Source organism: Mus caroli, unplaced genomic scaffold (assembly GCF_978045245.1).
Source record: "Mus caroli unplaced genomic scaffold, Mus_caroli_1 scaffold_6, whole genome shotgun sequence".
NCBI lineage: Eukaryota > Metazoa > Chordata > Mammalia > Rodentia > Muridae > Mus > Mus caroli.
Window position 1 is genome coordinate 92,771,573 of NW_028227261.1, and position 24,615 is coordinate 92,796,187.

At 45.3% G+C, this 24,615-nt stretch overlaps 1 protein-coding gene across 7 annotated transcripts in view; it reads right to left on the reverse strand.

Moving 5' to 3' along the window:
• Nucleotides 1–18,464, reverse strand: part of Znf618 (zinc finger protein 618) — a 175,963-nt gene extending 157,499 nt beyond the window's left edge. For all 7 annotated transcript variants that reach the window (XM_021160792.3, XM_021160791.3, XM_029476688.2 and 4 more), the window contains exon 1: nucleotides 18,350–18,464. In XM_021160792.3, the coding sequence (XP_021016451.1) occupies nucleotides 18,350–18,382 (33 nt within the window). In that variant the 5' untranslated portion in view covers nucleotides 18,383–18,464. The remainder of the gene's footprint in view (nucleotides 1–18,349) is intronic.
• Nucleotides 18,465–24,615: the final 6,151 nt, after the last annotated feature.

Genomic DNA, 24,615 nt, shown 5'->3' on the forward strand with positions numbered 1-24,615 from the left:
ACTGGACAAAAAAGTAGACCATAAGAATTTCTCTCTATGCCTATAGACCTCAAATTGGTCTATAAATTTAATACAAGTACAGTCATAAACACAAAGCCACATTCGATGTCTCTTCCTCTAAGAACTTGTCTTTCCCAGGGGTCCCCTTTCTCTGCTATGGCCTTGACCTCCAATCAAGGGCAGAGCTTCCAATAGCTCAAGACAGGGTGGGCTGAGCAGAGTCTACACTGACTGGAACCTCGGCTCCCCTCATGGGCCAGGACCATGGTGGGCACAAACACTGGGCAGATGTATACACTCAAAAGGGCATCGGCATCCGGAGATGGAGTTCCAGCACAGAGGAGGGAAGGAGACTCCTTAGGAGTCAATTCTAGTAAAAGAAATATGGCTTTAAATGTCTTACTGAAAAACTAATATTTGTATAAACAGCAACATGAAGACAAACATACACTAAGTGGGGATCATTCTGGAAAGTTGGAGAAATATCGGATTACTGTTCCTATTGTGCATAAATTCTCTTTCCTCATTAAAACCTTTTGTTAATAACAAAACCAAGACTTTAAAAAAACAAAAGGAGAGTGTCATGCTGTAGCCCACGCTGACCTGGGACTCACCACCATGTTAACTAGGCTACTTCTGGCCTCGGCCTCTCGAATGCTAGGACTACAGGTGTGCCCTACCACACCAAGCAAGACAATATTCTTTTTTAAAGACTTCTATTTCAGGGCTGGAGAGATGGCTCAGCGGTTAAGAGAACTGACTGTTCTTCCAGAGGTCCTGAGTTCAATTCCCAGCAACCACATGGTGGCTCACAACCATCTGTAATGAGATCCTATGCCCTCTTCTGGTGTGTCTGAAGACAGCTACAGTGAACTCATTCATAAATAAATAAAGAAATCTTAAAAAAAAAAAAAGACTTCTTTTTCTTTTCCAAGTCAACAGAGGTTCCTGAGAATCCAATAATGTCTATAAAAAAGATAAGACAGCCAGAAATGTCCCACTAACATGCACCCTTGACCTAGTAATCTTTCTTTGGAAATAAAGCAAAAGGAGTTGAATTTAAGATATCAACTTGTTTTCTTTATGGAAGATGTAAATTTATGGAAATGAAAACTGAGGACCAACCTAAACCTCCAGCAGCCCAGCATGGGATAGATATGTTACATTAATTCTCTTCTACAAGTATTACCTAGCCTTGAGAAGTATTAAGACAAGGTAGAGCAAAATTCTAATATGTTATGACTTGGATAATAAGAAATATGCTTATAAAATACCTCGAATAAAACGTCTCAATATTACATGGGGAATGTAAGGGAGGGAGTCTGTTTTGGACAATCTTTTATTTCTTTGTTTTCTGATTTGACTTGTCAGGTTACATAAATATTTAACATTTCTTTTACATTATTAACCTTATTATCTTAACCTGCTCAGTATAAGGTTAAGTATATTCACCTTGCTGTGCAGCTAACCCAGGAGTTTTCAAACTGGAAACCTCTGTATCCATTGAACAACCTCCCACCGCGGCCCTTCCTCCAGCTGCTAGCAAACATTTTCCTTTGCATTGTTGAATCTGAAAACTCACCTAAATGGATTCCTACAGCACACGGTCTTTTTCTTTTCTAAGGTTGAATAGTACTCCACTGTATAGATATACCATATTTATTTACCTTCTGTATATATTCATCATAGATATCTATGATTCTATGCATCACTGTGCATTATAAGGTGATTCTATATTTCATATATGAGAACTCACCAGCTATATCAACTGTCAGGTTTCAATTTCTCCACATTCTTTCCAACACTATTTATATAGTCTCTTTCTCCCTCCCTCGCTTCTATCCCTCCCTTCCCTCTCTTCCCTTCCCTCCCTCTCTCCCTCCCTCTTTTCTTCTTATATGGGTAAGACAGTTCACTATGGGTTTGAACTGCATTTCCCTGGACTGTGTCTTCATGTCACAAGTTTGCTAAATACGTACTCTCTACGGGGACCTCTCTCCCTGAATTCTTTGCCCATTTTTCAATTGAGTTATTCTGTTGTTGCTGCTGACTTGTGATGGCTTTTTTTTTGTTTGGGGGATTGGTTGGTGTGTGTGTGTGTGTGTGTGTGTGTGTGTGTGTGTGTGTGTGTGTGATTGTTTGATTGTTACAGGATATCCTCCTCCTTCTCATCTTCCTCTTCCCTTCTTCCTCCCCTTCCTCCTCCTCCTCCTTTTCTTTCTCTAGTGTTTTGAAACAGGGCTTTATGTAGCCCAGAACGGCCTTGAACTCAATATGTAGCTGAGGATGACTGTGACCTTGGGATGTGCCTGCCTGTACCTCCAGAGTGCAGGGGTTACACTGTGTCACCAAACTTGACTAAAGAGAGATTGCTACCGTTGTTTTGCCTATAGCTTGAATATTAACTCCTTGTTAAATACGCATAATCTGCAAATATCTCCCGCCCTCCCACAGCTTGTTTTTTCACTATAAATTCTTAATCCAAAAAAGTCTAAGCCTGATATAAGAAAAGAGAGAGAGAAAAAAACAAAATTTAAGACAGAAAAGCATGAATATTTTTTTAAAGTTATTTTACTTAAACCACCACCAGTACTAGATGACAAAAGTTGGTTTTTAAAAAGTTAGAAACCGAAACATAAATAACAAGAAATCATTAACTCTAAATCGAAAGAATATTAGAGACAGAGACAGAAAGAGTGTGTGTGTGTGTGTGTGTGTGTGTGTGTGTGTGTGTGTGTGTGTGTGTATGGGTGGGTGTGGGTGTGGGTGTGTGTGGGTATAAAAAGCCTCATTGTGACACATGCCTATAATCTGAGCCCAGTGGGCCATGGCTGAGAATATTCAGAGTTTGAGGCTGGTTCAAACCCTGACTCAGAAAACAAAATCAACAACTAAGGATCTAACAAGAGGACGGTCAAGATGCATTAAGTGGGCAAAGGCACTTAATGCCAAGCCAAGCCTGATGGCCTGAGTTCCATCCCCTGGAGCCACATGGGGGAAGGAGAGAATTGATTTCCACAAGTTGTCCTATGACAACCACACATACACCTCTCCCCCACCTGTATAAACATAGTAAGTAAATAAAGGGTTAAAAAATAAACCACTTCCAGGAACCTCCCAGGAGAAGCACCTTGTTGGGGAGGGGCCTGGTAAGCTCAAGTTCTCCCTGCCCAGTGTAGATCTTTACAGCCCAGCAATGGGCTTTTCAGGGTAGGGACCAGGAACATCTCCTACAAAAGAGCAGTGACATGTACAGAGGTTTGTCTCACTGTGTGGATTATGATGAGGAAAATTGAGAGGGGACCAAAATCTAATAAGACACTGAATTTGGGTATATACATATGGTGGAAATACAGTCCAGTTAAAAAAATGTTTATATTCACAGATGAAAGATATCTTGAGTTTTAAAAGCAAAAAAGCAAGCCAGCTACAGAACAGCATGCAAAATATAATCCCATTTGTGTAAAACTGTAATCATAAATACTTAAATATGTAGAAATGACTTGAATAACGTTCATCAAAATGTGAACAGTGGTTATCTCAGGATTCAGGTGATTTTTTTAAAAAGAATAATCTTCCTACTTTTCAAGACTGCGTGAGTGTTTTTATAATGAATGTGTTATTTTTATAGTCAGAAAAAATAAACCTATTTCCACTTAGGAAAAACAAGAGTGGGGAATCAGCTCTGGAAAGACATCTCACACTTGGAGACCAAACTGCAGCCTGTCTTCTCTGTGGAGGGAGCCAGAGACCGTGTGGTCAAGAAGCCCCAGGTTCGAGTCTGACCCTGATGCAAATCAGTTTGAGCTCAGGCAAGTCAATTAGCCACTTCCTTGGTTAGTTCCTCGTGTGAAAACAGAGATGGCTTTTCTCTGCCACAGAATCTCTTTGAGGATAAAGAGGGTAATCCTGGGGGAAGTTCTCAATTAATCCTGGTCTCTTCTCCCTTTGAATTCATTGATAAGTGCCCCTCATGGCTCATACTAGGCATTCAATATGTATTGAACAGGATGGATGGATGGATGGATGGATGGATGGATGGACAGGTGAGGCATGGGGACAGGTTTCTAAAGGATGGAAGGACACAATGCATAGATGGGTGGTTCACAAAATGGATTGGGGCAGACATATTGATTGATGTTGGTAAGTGGACAGCAGCCTGCATTTTCCCACAGCCATATCAACTTATCTCCTATGCCCCATATAGAACCACAGAGACATATACATCCAACCCAATGCCATGTTGGGGGCTGCTCCAATGCCATGTTGGGGTTCCTCCTGAGGCCAGGTAGCGCTGACAGGGGAGCAACTCTGGAACTACCCTAGTCAACAGAATGTCACAGTGAAGTAAGACACAGGAGTGTGGAGTCATAAAGGATGCTATGACATCCATTCACTTATAGCACACACACGTACACACACACACATCCCTTCAGACTCACAGACTCATCGTGTATGAAGCCCCATCAGTTATCCGAGTCTTCAAACTCCTGGCAACAAAGAGCCTAGAGGTACCTTTAAGATGACTTCAGTTTTAGCCACCAGGTGACTGAGACTACATAGACACCCTGATCCAGAACTCACCTGGGCCACACTCAAATCCCCAACCCACAGAGACCAGAAGAGCAGAAGGGGCTGTTGCTGTTTCAAGCCTATGAGTTTTTGTTTTAAGCCCCTGAGTTTTGGGGTACTTTCTTGCAGAGCACCAGATACTCAATATAAGTGGGGAGGTGAGTGTGTGGGGGTGGGAAGTGGGACAGACAAGGATGCTGAGCTCTGCAGCTGGAGCCTGACAAGGGGCAGCATCTGTGCCAGGCCCCCTACCCTCTCTGGGATCTATTTGTTCTATGGCCTCCTGATTCACTATTCAACCCTCCCTCCCCTCACCAATTTGTATTTCTAGACTCCAGCCATTTACCCACTTCTCTAATTGCCTTCCTTCCCCTGAACAAGTGAACAGCACATAGCTTCCGACTACACCCAGCCAAAGCTCAAATTGTACAGCCTGAGAAACTGAGGCTCAAAGAAGGGAAAAGGATTACCCGAGACTGGAGACCTAATTCCAACTGCCTGTGGGTTCCTGACATCCCCAGGGTTGAATCTTGACTCCACTTCTCACTGTCTGCCACTGTCCCCCGAGGAGCGTGAGCAACATTGGCAGGCCTGGCTGGGACACACCAAAGCTCTTGGCTGCGAACATACCTTACATCTGTCTGGGTAGAAATTTGCATTCTGCAACCAGGAGGCCCTGGTTCCAAGTATGTCAAATGTAATTAATTAGAGCAAACCTGCAACTGTTTTCAAACGCCGTATTAAAGGCTTTGTGCACACAGAACACACCCCGCTGGCCTGCTGAGGCTTGTTAAAGATGTGGGGAATAAAAGCCAGGGGGTCCTGAGCCTGTGCTGAACAGAATAGGGAGCAGTTTCCCCAATCCATCACAGCGAAGGTGAATGGCAGAGTAGCGGGGTCTACAGGACTTAGGCTTAAGTCCAGCCCAGTCAAGAACTCTACCCACTGCCTGTGTATCACTGCACCTTCCCAGGCCATGGAACAGAACAGAAGCTTGCAGCTCAGACAGGGCCTGGAATTCAGTGTCCACCAGGGCCTGAATCCCTGCCACTTAAGCTACATGTGCAACAGTGGGTACCTCGCTTTATCTCCAACCTCAACTTGCTCACATTAAAAATATAAGTAAAGGTTCTGGGGCCAGGGATGGCTGATGGATATAAGTCCTGCTGTATAAACATGAAGATCTGAGTTCAGACGCTAACACCCAGGTAAAGGGCAGGCACAGGGGCATGAATCTGAAACCCCAATACTGGGGGAGGTGACAGCCAGATCCCAGGGTCTCCGTATATACCCACATAGACACCCACACATACATACATATATACCTATGTGTGTGGTCCTGGGAAGCCACATGAGTGACTGTACTAAAGGAGATGCCAGATGTTAACTGCTTAGCCCAGTGCCTGGCATCTAATACACACTCAGCTAATATGCAGTGGCAGAAATACTTTAATGCTTGAAAAAAATCCATTTGCAAAACTAAAGTAAGATAAATACGCATGTTGCCCTGTGACCTTTGACAGAGATCCCGATTAAAAACAAAGCCCCCGCTGAATTTCCAACACTCAAACTTCCAGAACCCTCAGAGCGAAGAGTCCGGGGCCTAGAGTTAAACAGGTACTGTTGGCCCTGTCTCCCTCCGGGACTCATGGCCAGGTGGGAGGCTGGCAGCTAGAGGGGCTCCTACCTGCCTGATCTGCCCATTGAGACAGCATTCTCTGAATCTTCTAGAAGCCCTGCTTGCTCAGCAATGGTGGGACAAACCAAACTCAGCAAAAGAATGGATCCAGTCTTAACCCCTTGGACTCAAAGTCCAGAGCCCTCCAATAAGAGCTGAGTATCTGTGTCCACCTGGCCAGGAGGCACACCCATAAAAAGACCTCAGTTCCAGCTCAAAGAGTGACTAGACTTTGGGATATCTGGCAGGCAGAGAAACTCTCAGGAGTTGAGGTGAGGGGACAGGTGTCTTCTAGACCAGTTTCTGCCTGTCCTGTTGGTTTCCTTTTCTTGTTTGGGGGTCTCGGTAAGCTGAGTGGGATGCTCTTTAACTCCTCCCTCTAAATTCCTAAGATATTTCTCCCATCCTGTGTGCACAGCACTCTGTTAGTTCCCATTGCCTTGTTTCCCCGACTCAGGTTACCCTACCACCCCACCAGCATGATCTGTGTGACACCAGTTGCTGTGTGACAACTCTAGGTAAGCCTCACACTCACTTCCTCAACCACAAAGGACTAGTGGTACTAGTGGTACTAGTGGTACTAGATAGATCAGCACTCCCCGGCAGACAGAATATCAGCCCAGCGGGCAGTTTCAAAGATCCTAGCAGCCCCATTGCCTTTTTGTTGTAGTAGTAGGTTTTGGCAGATGGCACAGTCAGAAAAGTGCTTCCTGCACAAGGACCTGAGTTCAATTCCCAGCACCCACAGGAAAAGATGAGCATGGTGGTGCACACCTGTAACCACAGCCCAGAAGACAGAGCCAGAAGGATCCCGGGGCTCAGGGCCAACCAACTTAGACTAACTGGTGAGCCATAGGTCCCAACGGGAGACCCTGTCTAGAAACCCAAGGTGGACAGTGCTTGCGGATGACACCTGAGGTTGATCTCTCGCTTTTATGTATACACCTGCATGTGTGCGTACACACACTCACACACACACGTACACACACGTACACGCACATGCACACACTCGCACAGACACAAAATATGCATACAAACACACACATCTAAATAAGTGAATGGGTAGATGGTGGAAGGGAAAGGAAACCGGCGAATGCACATGAATCGTATATCTTATTTAAGCCATTGTAGAAAAGCATCCCCATCTGTCACTGATATTACAAATTGTAATTGGCATCCGTTGGACTTTTTCCTCACTTATGTCTTTAAAATCTGATGTGGATCTACTGGCCACATTTCAGCTGGTGGTTTCTAGAATATACTAGGAAGCAGGGGCTCAGACCATCCATCTTCATGGTCCTGGCATGACCATACAGACTCAGGCAGAAAGGAAGCCAGATACCCAAGCACATTCCACCTAAGGCCAGTGGTCGCAGAGGAAGCCCTCCCACCACCACCACCACCCCCCCCCCCCCGCCGGGGGGCCTCATTCCAAGCCAGTTTCAGTTTTATTTCTGATCAGTTTTGTGCTCTGCTTTTCCAGCATCCACTGGGAGAAACACCCACATGAACACACTTAACTTCTGATAGTTATTTTCTGCCAGAGGATGAAATTAAAAGAGAAAAACAATCCCCAACATCCAACTATGTCTTCATTTCTTTTCTCTGGCCATTCCAAGCATCCTGCTTATATCAAGTTGGCTCACAAAACTGAGCTCAAAATAAAGCCGGTCACAAATTCGTTATAAAATGCATCCAACGAAAAATTCCCACCCACCCCCTCCCCTCCTCCAATTTTCTAGAAAACTACTGGGGAAATGGGGATTTGGACACCAGGGCTTGGAGCTGAAAGATGAGTGGCCAGCTCCTCGGGTAAGCTGTCCTGGACATTAACATCCAGAGCGTGAAGCCAGAACAGTTTCTGACTTTAAATATGATGAGCAAACTCTAAACCAGGGACTGGGGTACTGCCAGCCTTCACTGCTCCCTGGCCCTGCTCAGGCCCAGGGCTACTACCCACGGATGCCAGCCCTGCCTGCATCCCCCTGCCTGGATTCAAAACACTATACAGATATGTTCCTGCGTGGTCCACACCCCAGTGGGAGTCTGGCATCACCTGACTCCACCTATTCTCTCTAGCTCATACAAGGCTCCATTCTGCTTGGTCAGCCAAAATATTTATATCATTTTTCTGTTGACTCAATAACCATTCTCACCTAGTTCTCCCTCCCTCCTGTTTAAGAAAAGATCAGAGTCATCGCCAGTGTGCTCCTCTGGGTCTCTTCTGTTCCTGAGGCACTTCAGAGTCTGTCACATACTAAGAAGTGCACTGAAGCTTTGGAGCTTAAAAAGCATCATCAACCATGTCATCTCAGTGCCTTCCTGTGAAGGGATCTCACCAGCCCATTTCCCAGATGTGTAAATTAAGACAATAGAGGCCTAAGGCATCCCTCTGTGGTCTCAGTATACAAACAACAAACATGTCACAAGCCCACACCACTTCCAGAGATGCCATGCCCCCTTGTTGTCATCTACACTGTGACACACTGATGGAGAGACACCCTCTCTATGGCCCTACCAGCACCTTCCCTTTGAAACGTGATCAGTCTGCTTGGTTCAGGCTAAGAAGCAGGCCATCTAGCCCAGCTTTGATGACAGCCCCAAGGGTGCCTAATTATAACAAGGAAGGGAGGAGCCAGGATTCTCTGGCTATTTCCCCAGACCAAATTAGCTTTAATTCCTTTTAACACAGGGTATGTGCAGATTGCAGGGAAAGGACTCATTGTGGAGTCAAGAAATCTGAGGTTTTGATTCCCACCTCTGCTTAATTGCTGAGTTTGGGGGGCAAATCACCCGGCTTTCCTTCTCCAGCCTGCATTACTTCATTTGTGTGTTGGGGTTTGGGGGGGTGAGACATGATTTAGCTCCAGAAGGACAAACTGGTTCACATCTCATGCTAAACTCAAGTGATAGAGAGCCTCATACTAAGATGTACACTGAGGCTACTGGTCAAGTCAAAGGAAAAGAAGATCACGATTGATTAGTTATGTCTGCCATGGTCTTGAAAGTTGGAAGTGATGGTATACATGCTACCCATTTACCATCCCTGCATCAGGAAGCAGGAAGGTAGCACAGTGATGACGGAAAGCTCCTTGTCTGTTATAAAGGTTTTTCTCACATCCAACAATTATAAGCATCACTGTCATCAATAACCAGCAAAGACATAAGCACTCTGGCCAAGATTCCCAAACGATCAAGTGATGCATAGAATGAGGACTAAGCCTTGTCCCTCCTACTTTGACCTGTCCCATCAGCCCTTAGAAATGTCACACTGGTGTCCTGCAGTGGGGAGGACAGTGCATCTGTGTAGTTCCAGAGAAGGGGCTACTCATTCTCAAGACTTCACCTCTTCCCCACAGGGTTGGTTGCCCCTTGCAGAGAAGGTCACAGAACATGATGGCCACACACACAACGACCCAGCAGGAAAAGGGATCTGAAGTCAGAGTTCCAGACACTTCTCTAGGTGAAGGGCTATCCTCTCTGCACTGGTGCCAAGGCCAGCCAAGGCAAGGAATAAAAAGAGTCTGGAACTCTCTAGGTCACAGCGTATGCCACAGATACGCTGTGACAACTTGTTTGTGGAAAGGACATCAGCATGTGGGTGCAGCACCTCACCTCTGAAACATGAAGAGGTGTGGGAAGAAGAGACGGCTCGGTGGATAACAACGTGCGTGGTGCACACAAATGAGGTCCTGAGCTCAGGTCCCTGGGGCCCACATGAACTCCACACACAGGAGCACGCCTGTAACCCCAACACTGTCTCAAGGAACAGGCTGGAGAAGCAACTGAGGAAGACACCTGACGTCAAACTTTGGCCTCCACATGAGCCTGCCTATGCACATGTGCACATGAATATATATATACACACACACATTCACACATGTATACACATACACCTATACACACACATACACACAAAGTACACACACACACGTGTACACACACACACACATTCACACATGTATACACATACACATATACACACACATACACACAAAGTACACACACACGTGTACACACACATTCACACGTGTATACACATACACATATACACACAAAGTCCACACACGTGCACACACACACATGAAATATGAAGGCAGAAGTGAAGATTAAAGACACATGACTGACCTTAAACTGAGGTTCCTACCCCCTTGGTGAAGTAGGGCACAAATTGTCAAAATGATAACGTTTCATATAAAAACAGAAAGAAATTAAGCAAACAAGCATTATCCTCAGTTTTCCATCATTAATTTTACTCGGAGTTTGGCATCTGCAACACAGAACTGGACCAGAAATGGGTCTGGCTGAACATCAAATCACACAGCCAGCTGAAGTCTGAGGGCCCTTATGTCCAACGTTTGCCAAACGGCCCCCTGGCATGCAGCTAAGACTCTCCTCAAGCAAACACGGGCACAGCTGGCACGCTACCTCCATGAGGTGCTGGCTGTGTCCCACTCACACTCTCTGCACCTCCGCCAAGTGGAGGGTGACTCCTGCTGGCTTCCAATTCAGGCTAGAGAAATACTAAATCCTGATACTGGGGAGAGGCTCAGTTAGTAAAGTGCTTGCTAAGTATACATGAAAGACCAGAGTTCAACCCCTAGAACCCACATTTAAAAAAAAAAAAAAGCCAACTGTAATAATAGTCTATAAACCCAAAAGAGGATCCTTGGAGTTTTCAGGACAGCCAAGTCAGCTGAATGGAAAAGCTCCTATTGCCAAAAAGCAAATAAACACAGTAGAGAGCAACTGAGACTATCCCATGACAACCCGGCTACAAGCCCACGTGCGCACGGAGAGATACTGTAGAACTGGAGAGCTGTCCTAGGAGGGGACATGCTTGCTGTGCAAGCACAACGTCCTTATTTCAGCTCCCCAAATTCATATAAGAGCCAGGGACAGTAGCCTGTACTTGTTACCCCGGGTGATGTGGTAGAGACAGGAGGATCCTGGTTGCTTGTTGGCCAGCCAGTTTGGCTGAACTGTGAGCTCCATGTTCAGGGAGATAACCCACCTCAAGAAAGGGTAGAAAGTGCTGGAAGACACCTAAAGTGGACCTCTGGCCTCTATATACACACTTACAGGCCAGCACATCTGTTCTTGTTCTCTCTCTCTCTCTCTCTCTCTCTCTCTCTCTCTCTCTCTCTCTCTCACACACACACACACACACACACACACACACACACATACGAATGGGGTGGGGACAGAAGAATGACAATATCATCAAGCGAACTTTAAAAATCCCCAAGACATGTAAAGTCAAAAGAATCCCACTCCCTACCCTGCTGAAGATTGCATTTAACTTTTTTTCCAAGACAGCCTGGAGCTTTAAAGCCAACTGTGAACAAACAAACAAAAAATAAAAACAAACAAACAAACAAACAAAAAACCTGCTTATGACTCCCAAAGAAGACCCTGGTTTGAACCAAATAGCCAAACCCAAGCTGGTCATCCACTCTTCACTGGACTCAATTCCAGCTGAGCTATTTCCAAAAGTCAAATGAAGTCATCAAATATTTACTGAGCCTCTGCTCTCTGCCAGACCCCAAGATGAATAAGCCATGCTCTCCGACCTTAAGGAAGTCACCAGCTGGCTAGAGAGACAGATGTGCAACTGACCAGCTCAGTCTTGAATCCTCAGAGTTTGAGGAGCTTTACCTCCAGCTGCTGAAGAGGAACTTTCTTTAGGTCCTTGGTTGCTCTGGGACAGACATGAAGGAAGGAGCTCCGGGCAGAGGCCTTAGTGTGATTACACCTCTTTAAAGACTAAGCCACTGGCTTTAAACTGGATCAGGAAACTCTTAGCATTGCTGAACAAGGATGCAGAGGTCCCTCGTACAAGCCTCACTTCCAACAGTTGTAAAGCAAACCAAACAAACAAAAAAACAAACAAACAAACAAAAACACATTGTGTGTGTGCATGTGTGTATGTGCATGTATCCTGTTGGTCCCTACAGAAAAACATGCCACCTCACCTTTTAAAGAACTAGTCCAGAACTAGTCTAAATAGTGACGGAAAGACTTAGTCACCCCAGACGGTGACCCACTGGCCCCTTCCTTGATCAAGTGTCAATTCATATACAATGGCCAGCCTCTAAGGAGTTCACTGGGCCTCTGTTTTTGCTCAAGCCGCTTTCTTTCATCACAAAGTCCCCTTCAAGGTCAGGGTTGCTATCCACCCCCTTTTCCACATGCAGAAGATGTAGCCTGAAACCCAGAAGTAAGTGACTTTCCCACAGTGATACAGAGTTCACCCCACATCACGGTGTGGATTTCAAAGTCTGAGCCTAGCTTTCCATGTTGCCAACGGCATGACCGACAGAACCTTCTGAGCATCTGAGTTCAGGACTGACCTGAGTTAACTTCCTGATGGCTTCACGTTTTCTCATAAGAAAGATCTCTTTGACACCCCTCCCAGCTCATCCCTCTTCACACCCCACCCTCTTCTTCTTATCTCTCCCAGACAACACTTTATCTAATCCCACCTCCAATGACTGCCCTCATGCAATGCTCAGCTTCACCCCCACAAACACATACACACACACACACACACACACCACACACTCACAACGTCCAGGTGTGCACACATGCCTGCCACATCCTACTGCATTCTCAGCCATTGTCAATTTCAACTAAGAGAACAGAAGAGAAGCATAGTCCACTCTGACCAGAACTGATTATAAGGATAGACAGGCCTGACAACTGCCAGAGACTGAAATACTCAAATGGGACTCAGGGATGAAGTCCCAGCAATGACGCCACTAGGGTTGAAGATCACTGCTGATCTGAGACTAACTTGAACAACAACCAGAGTGAAGAATGTGGGTCTGACCCTGGAACTGCCCACTATGGTCGCTAGCCACATGTCAATACTTAATACAAAAAAAAACATGGCTGCCAGTCAGAACTGGGAGTCACTGCTGGAGGGAGATGCTCACAGATCTCCAATACCTCATATCTCCCCCCCCAAAGAGTGCCACATTAATTACTTTTTATATTGATAGCGGGTCAAAATAGTAGCGCTGTTCAAATACAGGGTTAAAAACACATTTTACTAAAAATCAATGCCACCTGTTTCTTTTTATTCTCTTTAATAGATTACTAGAGAAGGCTAAATTACATATGTGGTGGCAACTTGTGGTTTGAATTCTATTTCTGTTAGACCACATTGCTCTGACACGTCTAAAGGATGAGACAATTCAGGGACTACAGAGGAAATACGTTGACACAAAAACATAAACTTCCACAGTGACCAGAACATAAATACGTCGTGGGCTAACCCCAGACAGACTTCTCTGGCAAACTTACAAGAAAATAGAAAATCAAAGTAAGCATGACAGGCGCTGGGTCTACCGAGACAGAGACCCACACCACCCTCACGTCTCCAGCACTGGGTACCACCTCCCACCCGTCATGTGTCCTGTCAGAGCCAGAAAGCAGGGACGGTGCCTCCCGATGTACACAGCCAAGAATTCCCAGGTGCCTGAAAAGCGGTTCAGACTGGGTACAAAGTGGGTGGCCCAAGGCACCTAACCTACATAGTTTCTCTACAGCCATAGGGGATAAGCAATAAGTGAGGAAACACAACATAAACAAGAAAATTCAAAATACTCCCAGCACATCATGCGAGTTCATTTGTCTGGTACCTTTGGTTTAGGAATCTTCTGACCACGAGATACTGTTGGAAAAGAACTTCCCATCATTACAAACATCCCCAAGGGTAAGTTTCATGGGACAATATTTGCACATTGAACCAAACAATCTGTCTCTCTGTATTCCCTTCTATCCCCCCCCCCCACTCTAAGTCTGACTGATTTACCAAGTGACTCTATGACACACCAACCGAGAGTGACTCTCAGTCTAAGAAATAGTAATTCAGAGGTATGCATGCCACTGGACCTCCGAACCTCTGTAACCAGAATAGGGAAACCGGATGTGGTCTCAGCAAGTTTTCTCTATACTTCGATGAAGCACCTGCAACAACCCCTTAAGAATCAGAATCACCAAGGAACCAATGTGTTCCTATCCTCCAGCTGGGTTGAACACACATTTCACAAGCACAGCTCTACAGGAAATAGTGATCTACGCAAGGCCACTTAGCAAGACCTTGAAAGAGGTAACCCTGAGAACCCACAAAGCCACTTCTCCTCACCACCGGGAGACACAAACAGTCAAGAAATGCTATAACATGCAAGTACTGAGAATTCCCTATGCGTGTGAAAAGCCAGCTTATCTACACCAAGTCAAATGGGGCAAGAAAGTTCTCCTTGCCCACAAAGGAGAAGGAAGGATTCTGAAGTCAGACGGAGGCAAAAGTGGAGAAGAAACCCTATCAAACGCAGGAACAGTTCCCAACTGTTCACAACTGGTACAAGCCATGGGCTGTGTGTCTTCTAGAACCATAAAACCAGCCATCTTTGCTGTCCTGCAAAAGCAAGCCTTGTTCAACTCGACCTCTGTGTAAAGGCTCAAAGTACAAGCAAGCTAGCTGTTCTTCCTGGCTTGGTTCAAGTCAAACTATAAAGTGAGTCCTTGAAATTTCAAACCTTATTAGAAAAAAAAAATCTCCTTAGGCAGAAATCAAAACATTAATAAGAGTCTCCACTCTGAGAGGGAATAAAAATGACCTTTCACCAAAATAACCCAGACCATCATCAAATTACCACCCCTCAAGTCCAATTCGCCAAAAAATTTGGCCAATATTATATGAGAATGATAAACAGACGTGAACTAATAAAAACAGTTCCTATATTCGTTTCTAGCTTCCCACACTTCTTCTGAAGGAGTAGACACAGAGAGGAAGAGACCAGGCCCAGGTCAGACCTCACCTCCGTGACTCCAAGAGAAACAAAAGGGAGCTGGCCCCACCTCCAACAGGACCAGCATGCACTTCTATTTTTCTATTTCTTTCAGAACAATCATGATGACAATAACCAATTCTATAAGAAGAAAAAAAAAAAGAAGGAAAAAAAAAGATCTACAAGACAAATTATACGCAATTTCTAGCCATAAACCATAAAACGACAGACAACAAAACAAAATTCTCAGCAGAATAGATTGCAGACATCTGAGTGGCAAGGCAGACTGTAGGCTACACCAAGAGATGAGCGAGAGCATCCTCATCCCTTTGCACTGGAGATAACCTGTTATCTCCATCCTGGACCTTTGCTGAGACGCCCTTACCCCATCCGTCTATCCATCCCTATGTCCATCCTTCTCCAGCCCTGGTCAACTTGAGCCCACTATCTCACGAGGCCTCTAGAACTTCTGAAATTATAAATTCCTTGACTGTCAAGACATTGCCCTAAATAATTCAAGAGAAGAAATTTTAATTATGCACTTAAAGGAAAACAACAAAACAACAACAAAAAGGCTCATTCCAAACATGTCAGAATGTGGCCAGTCAGCCCTGAAGGACTGTTACTAAAAAAAAAAAAAAAAAAAAAAAAAAAAAAAAAAAAAAAATTAATTAAATTAAATTAAATTTCCCAAATGCTACAGCGATGATGGGGACTATCTAACCTGTGCCAATGTTAAATTCATTCCACAGAATTAGCAGCCCTTCAGAATCCCAGTTTCCATGAAACAAATTGATGATGGAGATAAGGATTAAAAAAAATCCTTGTTAAAGAGGAGAATTTGTCTTTCTCAATTTTGTTTTCTTGTCCAATTAGAATATTATCATCAGGACCAGGGCCACCCGCTAGCTGTTGATCCCGGGTCCAGGGTAGTCTATCCCCACCCCAGGTAACCCATCATAGCTCCAACCCCAACATCTACAAGGTCCCCCCAAGTCCTACTAACACACTCCTTTTGAATTGAAAATTTTGAACTTTTTTTTTTTACTCAAAAAAAAATCAGCATATCCAATCAGACTAAATTATTACCAATTTCCCTTTATCTCGGAACAGATCTTATTCTCTTGTGTCAAATTTCCATCCAGTCAATATTTATCCCTTGAAATTTTTTCTCTTTTTTGTTTCACCTCCATTTGATTTATCTTAAGGACAAAACCTCCACATAAAATATTATTTGTAAAAATGCTTTCAAATTCCCAAGGCAAGCATCTCTGGGTTTGGCTTTTGTGTGTATTCTGATTAGTTTTTCTTTCAAAGAAAATAATAAATTTTGCTGCTAGAAACAGCTGAGTTGGTGTTTCAGTTCATTTCTTCAGCAAAGTGTTCTTACCAGGGAAGATGGATTCAAATCAGAATTTTCATCTCTACCATTCTCTCTCCCACCTTTTTTTCTTACTGGGTCAGTAAAATTTGTGGGATTTTTCTGTTGTTGTTACAAACCCCCTCCCTTCAAAACACACACACACAATCTCCAAATGATCAAGGCTAATGGATTTCTTCTCTTTTGACAGCAATAAAAAAATTTGAAAAATGCAAAATATTAATGAATTATCCAACCCCACATCACAAAGAAACCTGAAGCCAACCTGAATTTTTAAAAAAGGAACTGATGATAATATTCTAATTGGACAAGAAAACAAAATTGAGAAAGACAAATTCTCCTCTTTAACAAGGATTTTTTTTAATCCTTATCTCCATCAATTGATTCACTTGTGTGTCGTAAAAAAAAAATGGGCTTCTGTGAATCCACTGTTAGTTTTTCATAATAATGTTAATTATGCATATCTTATTTTAATGGCGGCCTCTCCTACAATTCTGTGGGCTACTCAGTTTGCACAATATATGAATTGACATTTTTCTCCATTGAATATTGCTCAAGAAAAGGTCCCTGACATTTTCTAGATAAAACAACAACAAAACAAGAAATGCCTAGACCTTGCAGCAAACAAAATCAGGAAACAGTCATAATTATTCCATCAAAGCAAAACACACACACACAACACACACACACACAACATAGCAAAAAAAAAAAAACAGAAAAAAGACGGGCAGGATTTCACTCTAACTTTTCCAATTTCTGTTTTTCTTTAAAATCTCAGGAGTTAAATGCAGTAAAATGTAAATGTAAAAATTTAAACCTACAATTTTTGGGTGTGTCCAAAGCCAACATTTTAGGATCTATTTTCTCTCCTAAATCCTTCTTTCTTGGAAATGGAAAAACTTTGAACGCTGCCAAATGGCAAAATTAGTCATTTTTGCCTACGGAGCAAAACAAGTCGCAAATTATAATGAAACACAATTTCTAATTGCTTCATAAAGCCAGTTCTCCCAGCTTTCCCTAAACTGAACTATTTCCCCCCCTTTCTCATTCCAATTACTATTTTTTTTTTACTCAAATTAAAATAACTTGGGTACCTAAACTGCCTTTGCTTTTAGGAGGTATTTTTGCTTTCTCCCCTTCAAGAATTGAATTCATTCAAATTCCAGCTTAATTTTCATTTACATATTATCTGGATTTGGCTTCAGAAATAAAAATTGTCTCCATGTCCTTTCAATGATCAAAGTGAAAATTTTCACTCCAAAAAAGATAGAAAAAAAGAATCTTTCCCCCATCCACCAGTTTGTAGATGAAACTTTGGAATAAATAAGAAATAAAAAATATTTCTTTTCAATTTTAATTTCTTTTTTTTTATTTACAAAATAGTATCCTCTAGGTGGCGTCGTTTTAATGGGAAAAAACTACCGTTTGAAGAAAAATTAGAAAAAAAAAATTGAGAGAAGGAAATATGGCCTTTAAAAAAAAAAAAAAAAAAAAAAGATTGTTGCAAAGATTGGGGCCCTGGAAGGAAAGCTCTCCTGGGGGTCACCAAGGACCATGAGAGCAGAGAGGGTCAAGGGGAAATTGCAAATTTCGGGGGAGGGGGAGATCTGGAAGAAGGTTGCATTTTCGCAAAATGTGAATTGTCCAAACTGCAATGGCTGCTCCGTGCTCTCGCCGCTTTGTTTCTGGGCTCCGGTCCGAGCTGGGGGCGGCGGGGGTCGGCGGGGGACGCCGGGTGAGGGGTCCCCATCAGCCTCGGCCGCCGCCCCCGCGTCTCCCGCGCCCCGCAGCGTCCCGGGGGGCCGCTCCCTCACCCCGGCCGCCCGGCCCCACTCCGGAGCCCCCCGCCGGCGCCCGCGCTCGCCATCCCGCGGGGCTGCCGCGGCCCCCGCCCCGGCCCCCGCCCCGGCCCCGCGTTACCTGCGGAGCTGCCGCGCCGTCCGGCTGGCTCATCGGTCTGTGCGGGAGGAGGCGGCCCCGGCGCGTCCTGCTCCTCCCGGGCCGGGCTGCGCCGCGCGCACAATGCCGCTGCCACCACCGCCGCTGCCGCCGCTGCTGCCGCTCCCTCCTCCGCCCGCCCCGCGCGGGCCGGGGGGCGGGGGCCGGGGGCGCCGGGGGGGACCGCCGCGGGGACCGCAGATCGCCCCGCCGGCCCGCGCCCGCCGCGCTGCACCGCGCCCCGCACTGCCCCCGCCGGCCTCCGAGCCGCTGCGGGCCCCCGGCCTCTCCTCGGCCTCCGCTACGGGCCTCCGCGACGCCCCACGCCTCACACAAAGCCGCCGGTCCCCCGCGCCGCCGACGGCCCCCCAAACTTTCCCGCGCCAGCCTCGCGCGCGGGGCATTTGCTCGCGTGGGGCGGAGGTGGGGGCACAGAAAAGTTTTGGGGAGCGGCCTCTGGTGGGACAGAAGGGGTTAATGGGAACGCCTCTCCCCTCCCCACAAGCTCTCCCCCCCCACACACACCCCCCAATCAGATCGATTTTTTTTTTTAAATAAAAGTTTTGAGGAACGCAACTGGAAAGCTTCCTGGGAATATTCGGGTAGCCTAGGCTGCACCTAGCCCACCCCCCCCCCCGCCCCCGCAGATAAGTTTGAGAACTGAGGGCCAAGGGGACCCTCTCTAACCCCCAGCAAGTCTGAATATAAATTTACTATTTGAGGAGCCTCTCTTCTGTTTGATGTCAGTGAAGTCATTTTTTTTACCCTCCCCCGCCAAAAAAATGTAAAATTATTTAAAAAAAAAAAAAAACACAAAATCTGACCCTATGGAAGGAGATGTTGAAGGTTGAACAAGGGTCAGCCCCTCCCCCCAGTTAGAAAAGGAAAATTTTGACTTATCCCTCTTACTTGAACTGAAAGGTTAAAGAGGCCTGCTCTTTCAAAAGTCCTAAACTATAAAAATACAAAATATTTCTTATATGAGAGCTTCCTCTTTATGACTTAGGAAGACTTAAGAGAGGGTTTGTTTCTGTCCTCCTACTCCCAAAATAGATTTAAAAATAATAAATCAGAAAGACCTGGCCTATATGAAAACTAGAGAGACCCCTGGATTCTTCTCCCACAGCTAGTTGAGTTTTAGAATAAGAAGTTGAAGAATTGCCATGTATCAGATGAGAGAGGAACCAACGTGTTTCCTTACCCTTCCCTTGAGAAAAAAAAAAAAATAAGGATAGAATTGTTTTATGGAAATTAAGGCTAGTTAAATGGGTGCTTTTTCTGACTCCACCTTAAGAAAACATGTGTAGGAGCTTTTTAAAGTTTAAAGAGCAAACTCCACTAGACAGAAAGGGCTCTAGAACTGTCCGTCCCTTAGAACCCTTCTTCTTCCTTCAAGTTAGTTTTTAAAGACACCACTCTCCTGGAAGAATCAGTCTGTGGGAATTTGGCCCTCCGTAGAAGAAAACAGTGAAGAGCCCCACTTTTCAAACCCCAACCTTGCAAATACATAAGACATTAAGCAGCATCTTCTAGTTACATCCAGAAACCTCCAAAGTCAGTGATTCATTTGAGATTTAAAAGTGCCCATTTCTTTTTCCCTGCTTATCGCGTATGTTCTTGGAAGAGATCTGGCAGCATCTCCCAAGGCCCGTGTGGATCAAGTGGGAAGCAGAGCTGGCAGTTGGGCAAGCCTGGCAAAGCTCTGCCTGCTTGCCTCACCTCTTCCTAGATACTAGAGCCTTAAACTGTTTTCAGAGTATCTGCCTCCTGGCCAGGCCTGCTCCTCTGCCCAAGCTAAGGCTGATAGGATTCCCTGGAATGGTAAGGAAGGAGATCAACGCAGTGGGATGGTTATCAAGAGAAAAGCCCTTCTTTGAGAGTCAGGAAAGGGGGGTACAGTAACTGTTCACTGAGCAGTTACTGTATATATGGAGGGAGGCAGATAAACTGTCAAGAAGAGTTTGTCCCAGCCCTTCTCAAATTTGAACCATCCAGATTGGCAGGTCTCACCCTGGAGTTCTTACTTCATTCTGTTGAGGTAAGGAATTGATCGTTACATTTCCATCAAGTGTCCTGGCAGCTGCTTCCCTAAAAACATTCTCTTGCAAACCACTGTAGTACCTGAACAAGGTAAAGAGGAAGGGCCTGGTCCACTCCAGGAGCACAGCAATGATTCCAAGTTATACCTGATTGGCTGGTGATTCTCCCTGCAGGATCTTCATCAGATAGAGGGTCTCTCTAGAGCAGGAGTTTGAGTTCCCAGGTCCTTAAAGTCATAGTTTTAGGGATCCAGAAAATAACCACTAAACAAAACTTTACCTTTATGTCCATTTGAAGGGAGAAAGTATCTTCCCAAAAGGGAATACTAGACTGCCTGTCACCTCTAGCCTGTGAAATCCCGTGGTCCTCTGCAACCTTTTCTTTCCAGAATCATTGCAAGTCCCTTCTGCCTCTCCATAACCCAAAGCTTAGATGACCTGAACATTCTGTCAGTGCATTTGACAGAGAGCCCCCCTCAACCCAGTATTCAGCAACAATGTATAAAGATGCTTTCCTCTGGAGTCAGAGACGCAGAGAAGGTGTTCTGATTCACGCTATTCTTACCCAGGCCATGGAAGGGATGCTAAGGGCATGCCATCTAAGCTTAAGAAACCCAGGTTATAATTAAACCCACACATTCCCTAAGCCACTGCAGAAACAACAGTCACCCGTAGTGACTGTGTAGCATCACAGCAAACAGGACACATGTGCAACTCAGAGAGCGCCTTTGGACCTCCAGGAGCAAGAAAGCCGCACTCTAGGACCCACTGGAGACCCACACTGGCAGAGAACAGTGGTGCCTTGACCAGTGTGACAAAGAGACGCAAATCAAGTCACACAGAAGGCTTTGAGGGAAGGATTCTGACACAGAGAGCCTCTGAGTGGGCTGGAGTAAGGCAGTAGGTAGAAGAGTCAGGGCAGCAGGGCCAAGGCCCAAACTGCCCAGTGATGGGACAGGCAGATTCTTGGGTGCTGCATTGGCACAGCGAACACTGGTCAATCTAAGAACCCATAGGAAGATACACAGTACAGCAGGCACCTCCAAAGGCTCCCTCATTTTGAGCCATTTATCAAAGTTTGGAAACATCTGACTCTCCCACATGCAGCTCTCTGTACCCAAAACACCTGGAGTATGGTGTGATTTCTAGGGAGTCATCCTTCCCAGCAGGGTGACCCTGGCCTCCTGGTATGGGAGAATGAGGGGCAGGAAGTCCATTGGCTTGGCTGGTATGGAGACTGCTGCCTTCCTAGACACATTTTAGGAAGTTAACCTGTGTTTCTCACTTATGCCTCAGGGCACTCCCACCCTCCCACCCGTCATAAAGTAGATGGTGTCATTAAAGTCATTTTGAAGATGAGGCCAGAATTATCTACTTGAGATCACCAAGTCGAGGCCAGAGCCAGGGATGAGTCGGGTAGACCATTACGATCTGTCTCTGGCCAATGGGATTATAAAGCCCCACCAGTCTTGTGAGCCCTCTTTTTCGATATAATCAATAGAAATTAATCATGCTAGAAAGGAGACTTGACTCCATCAGTAAACTGCTTAGAACCTGAGTTGTGTTCCAAAACCTATTAAAAAAATAAAAATACCACAACCACCACCACCACCACAACAACAAAGCAAGCACTGACATCACACACACACACACACACACACACACACACACACACACACTATTCTCAGCACTAGGGAGGTAGAGACGTGAGGCTCCGTGGGGCTCACTGGCCATGACCCAATTTATTCAGAAAGCTCCAGGCCAGTTAGAGACCTAGCCTAAGAAGAAGAGAAAAGAAAGGTGAGTGACGACACACGAGGTTGTCCTCTGATCTCTACACACTGGGAGACACATACTCGTACAAGTTTAAAAACAGAGTGTTATTTTGTTGAATTAGGAAATGGGTTGTGGAATCCAAGGGCCAGAAGCAAAATGAAGCCAGAACAGACTGGGACACAAGTCCCTTGACATCTAGAGAGAGAGAGAGAGAGAGAGAGAGAGAGAGAGAGAGAGAGAGAGAGAAACTGTCTTTGCCTCTCTGGGTTCACAGTCAAAATGGTTACCCACAGGTCTGCTTATGCCAACAGGTGCTGACAGGTATATTTGGGCACCACTCCAAACTCTAAGAGAGACTGTGATTGGCCAGGCCTGATTCAGGTGTCACTGGGTGCAAACCATCCATGACCAAGGAGAGGGCAGAGCCAGTCAATGCCTACATCATCCTGAGACATCCCCTGAGGAAGGACGTGGCACTGGACAGACCGGTCCAGTGCACCCTTGTGAAGGGGCTGGAGAACCCCCTTAGATGTCCAGTCCAGGGCTGCTACACAGGGTTGGTGCTCCCCAAAGCTCTCCTGCTGGAGCCTGTCCACATTCAGGAGTTACGGTGCTGAGACTGTGGAAACAGTGAAGGACATATGCCAAGCTCACCACAGGTAGGTTTTGGAAATAGACAAGTCCTACATAGAACCTGGAGGCCTGGCTAAAGCCTAGTGGGTGTGTCTTGGTGAGGAAAACTCCCACGCAGCAAGGCTGGAGGCTGTGAGACATGGAACAGAATGGAGACAGAGACTAGCAAACAGCTTCTGGAATCAAAGTCTGAGGAATGAGAGCAAACTTCTTGGAAAGGACCAGCAAGGGTGCTGGGGAACCTCACAGCCCAGTCTCATATATCCCTTAACAGGTTTTCAAATAAGTGTTTTCTGAGCAGATGGACCACTTATCTGAGGTGAGAAGAGGAGGTATTTGTCCCCATTTTAAAGATGGGGAAGCTGAGGCGTAAGGTCTAAACCAAAGAAAAGCATGCAGTAGCCAGACTGACTTCTGCCCAAGTGTCCCTGCTTCTTCTCTAGAACCTTCTTTTGACTCTGACAGAAATAAACCAGTTCTTTCAAACCTCTTGCATGTCTCTGGGAATTTTCTTCCTTTCTTGTTTTCATCCCCCTCCTTCCTCACCTCTATGGGGAAAGAAGTTCAAAAGGGGCTGAGATCAACCAGTGGTAACTTACTTTCTAGTAAGGCATCCTTGCAGCCATGGTAGGGAAGTTTCCAGGGAAACAGGTACCAAGGCCTTGGCTGTGCCCAGGTGGAAAGATCAGAGAGAATGAAGATTCAGGACTAAGGCTCTTCAGGCTGGGAGTCACGCTGGTACCAGATGAAGACTGAGTGTGAACAGCCTGTTCCTGTACGCTAAAGTGTGTTGTGTGTATGCATCATCTGATGCTCTAGGCACCTGTTCCCTGACATCTATCATCCCACACAGCATCCTAGTGATCTCTGGTCTCTTCAATAGGCCTGCAGACAAACCTGTACTCTCTTGACTTCAACATTCACCACCATAAGTATCGTAATTTTCTCATCTGTTAAATCTTCAAATTAGGGTGCCTACCACACAACGTTATTTAAAGGCTTAAAGTAGTCATTTTACTTTAACAGCCATAAAGAAATGCAGGTCCTTGATTGGAAGGGGTGGAGTCACTTCTTATGAGCAGAGTCACCTAGCCAAGTCACAAAGTCAGAGTTGATGGAAGAACTCCCAAGTCCAGTAGACCGTGTACCCTACTGCCAACTTCACCCGGATTTTAATTTTTCTAATCTTAGAATATAGATAAACTTGGGCCACAGGAAAGAGGGAAAATACTAAAGGTGACAGAACCTCATCCACCACTTTTCTCCTGTGTCAGCTGGAGGCTTTGATCTGATCTTTCTGCTCCCAGAAAGCTTGTGAGTGGGACAGCCAACACCATGGCTTGTATAGGGATGAAACTGTGGACCCTGACACACCTAGATTTCAGCCCCAGCTCAGCCCCTTTCTAAATGTATGATCTGGAGCACATGATATCACTGCCCTGAGCCTCTGTTCCCTAACCCATTAAACTGGGGTAGAGATAGATAGATAGATAGATAGATAGATAGATAGATAGATAGATAGATAGATAGATAGATAGATGGATGGACAAAAGGATAGATGGACAAAAGGATAGACGGACAGAAGGATAGATAGGTGCATGTATTATATGAGAGTTAGGAAATCCATGAATGCCAGCATACAGCTCTATCCTAAATGTTACCAGCAGTGATACAAATAATAACAATGATCTTGGTGGCTTTATCTATATAACTTCTAAAAGGTGGAACATGTCTGAAAGGACACTTTAGCCATGAAACCAGTCAGGTCTGTTGCCAATGTACAGATGAGGAGACTAGGAC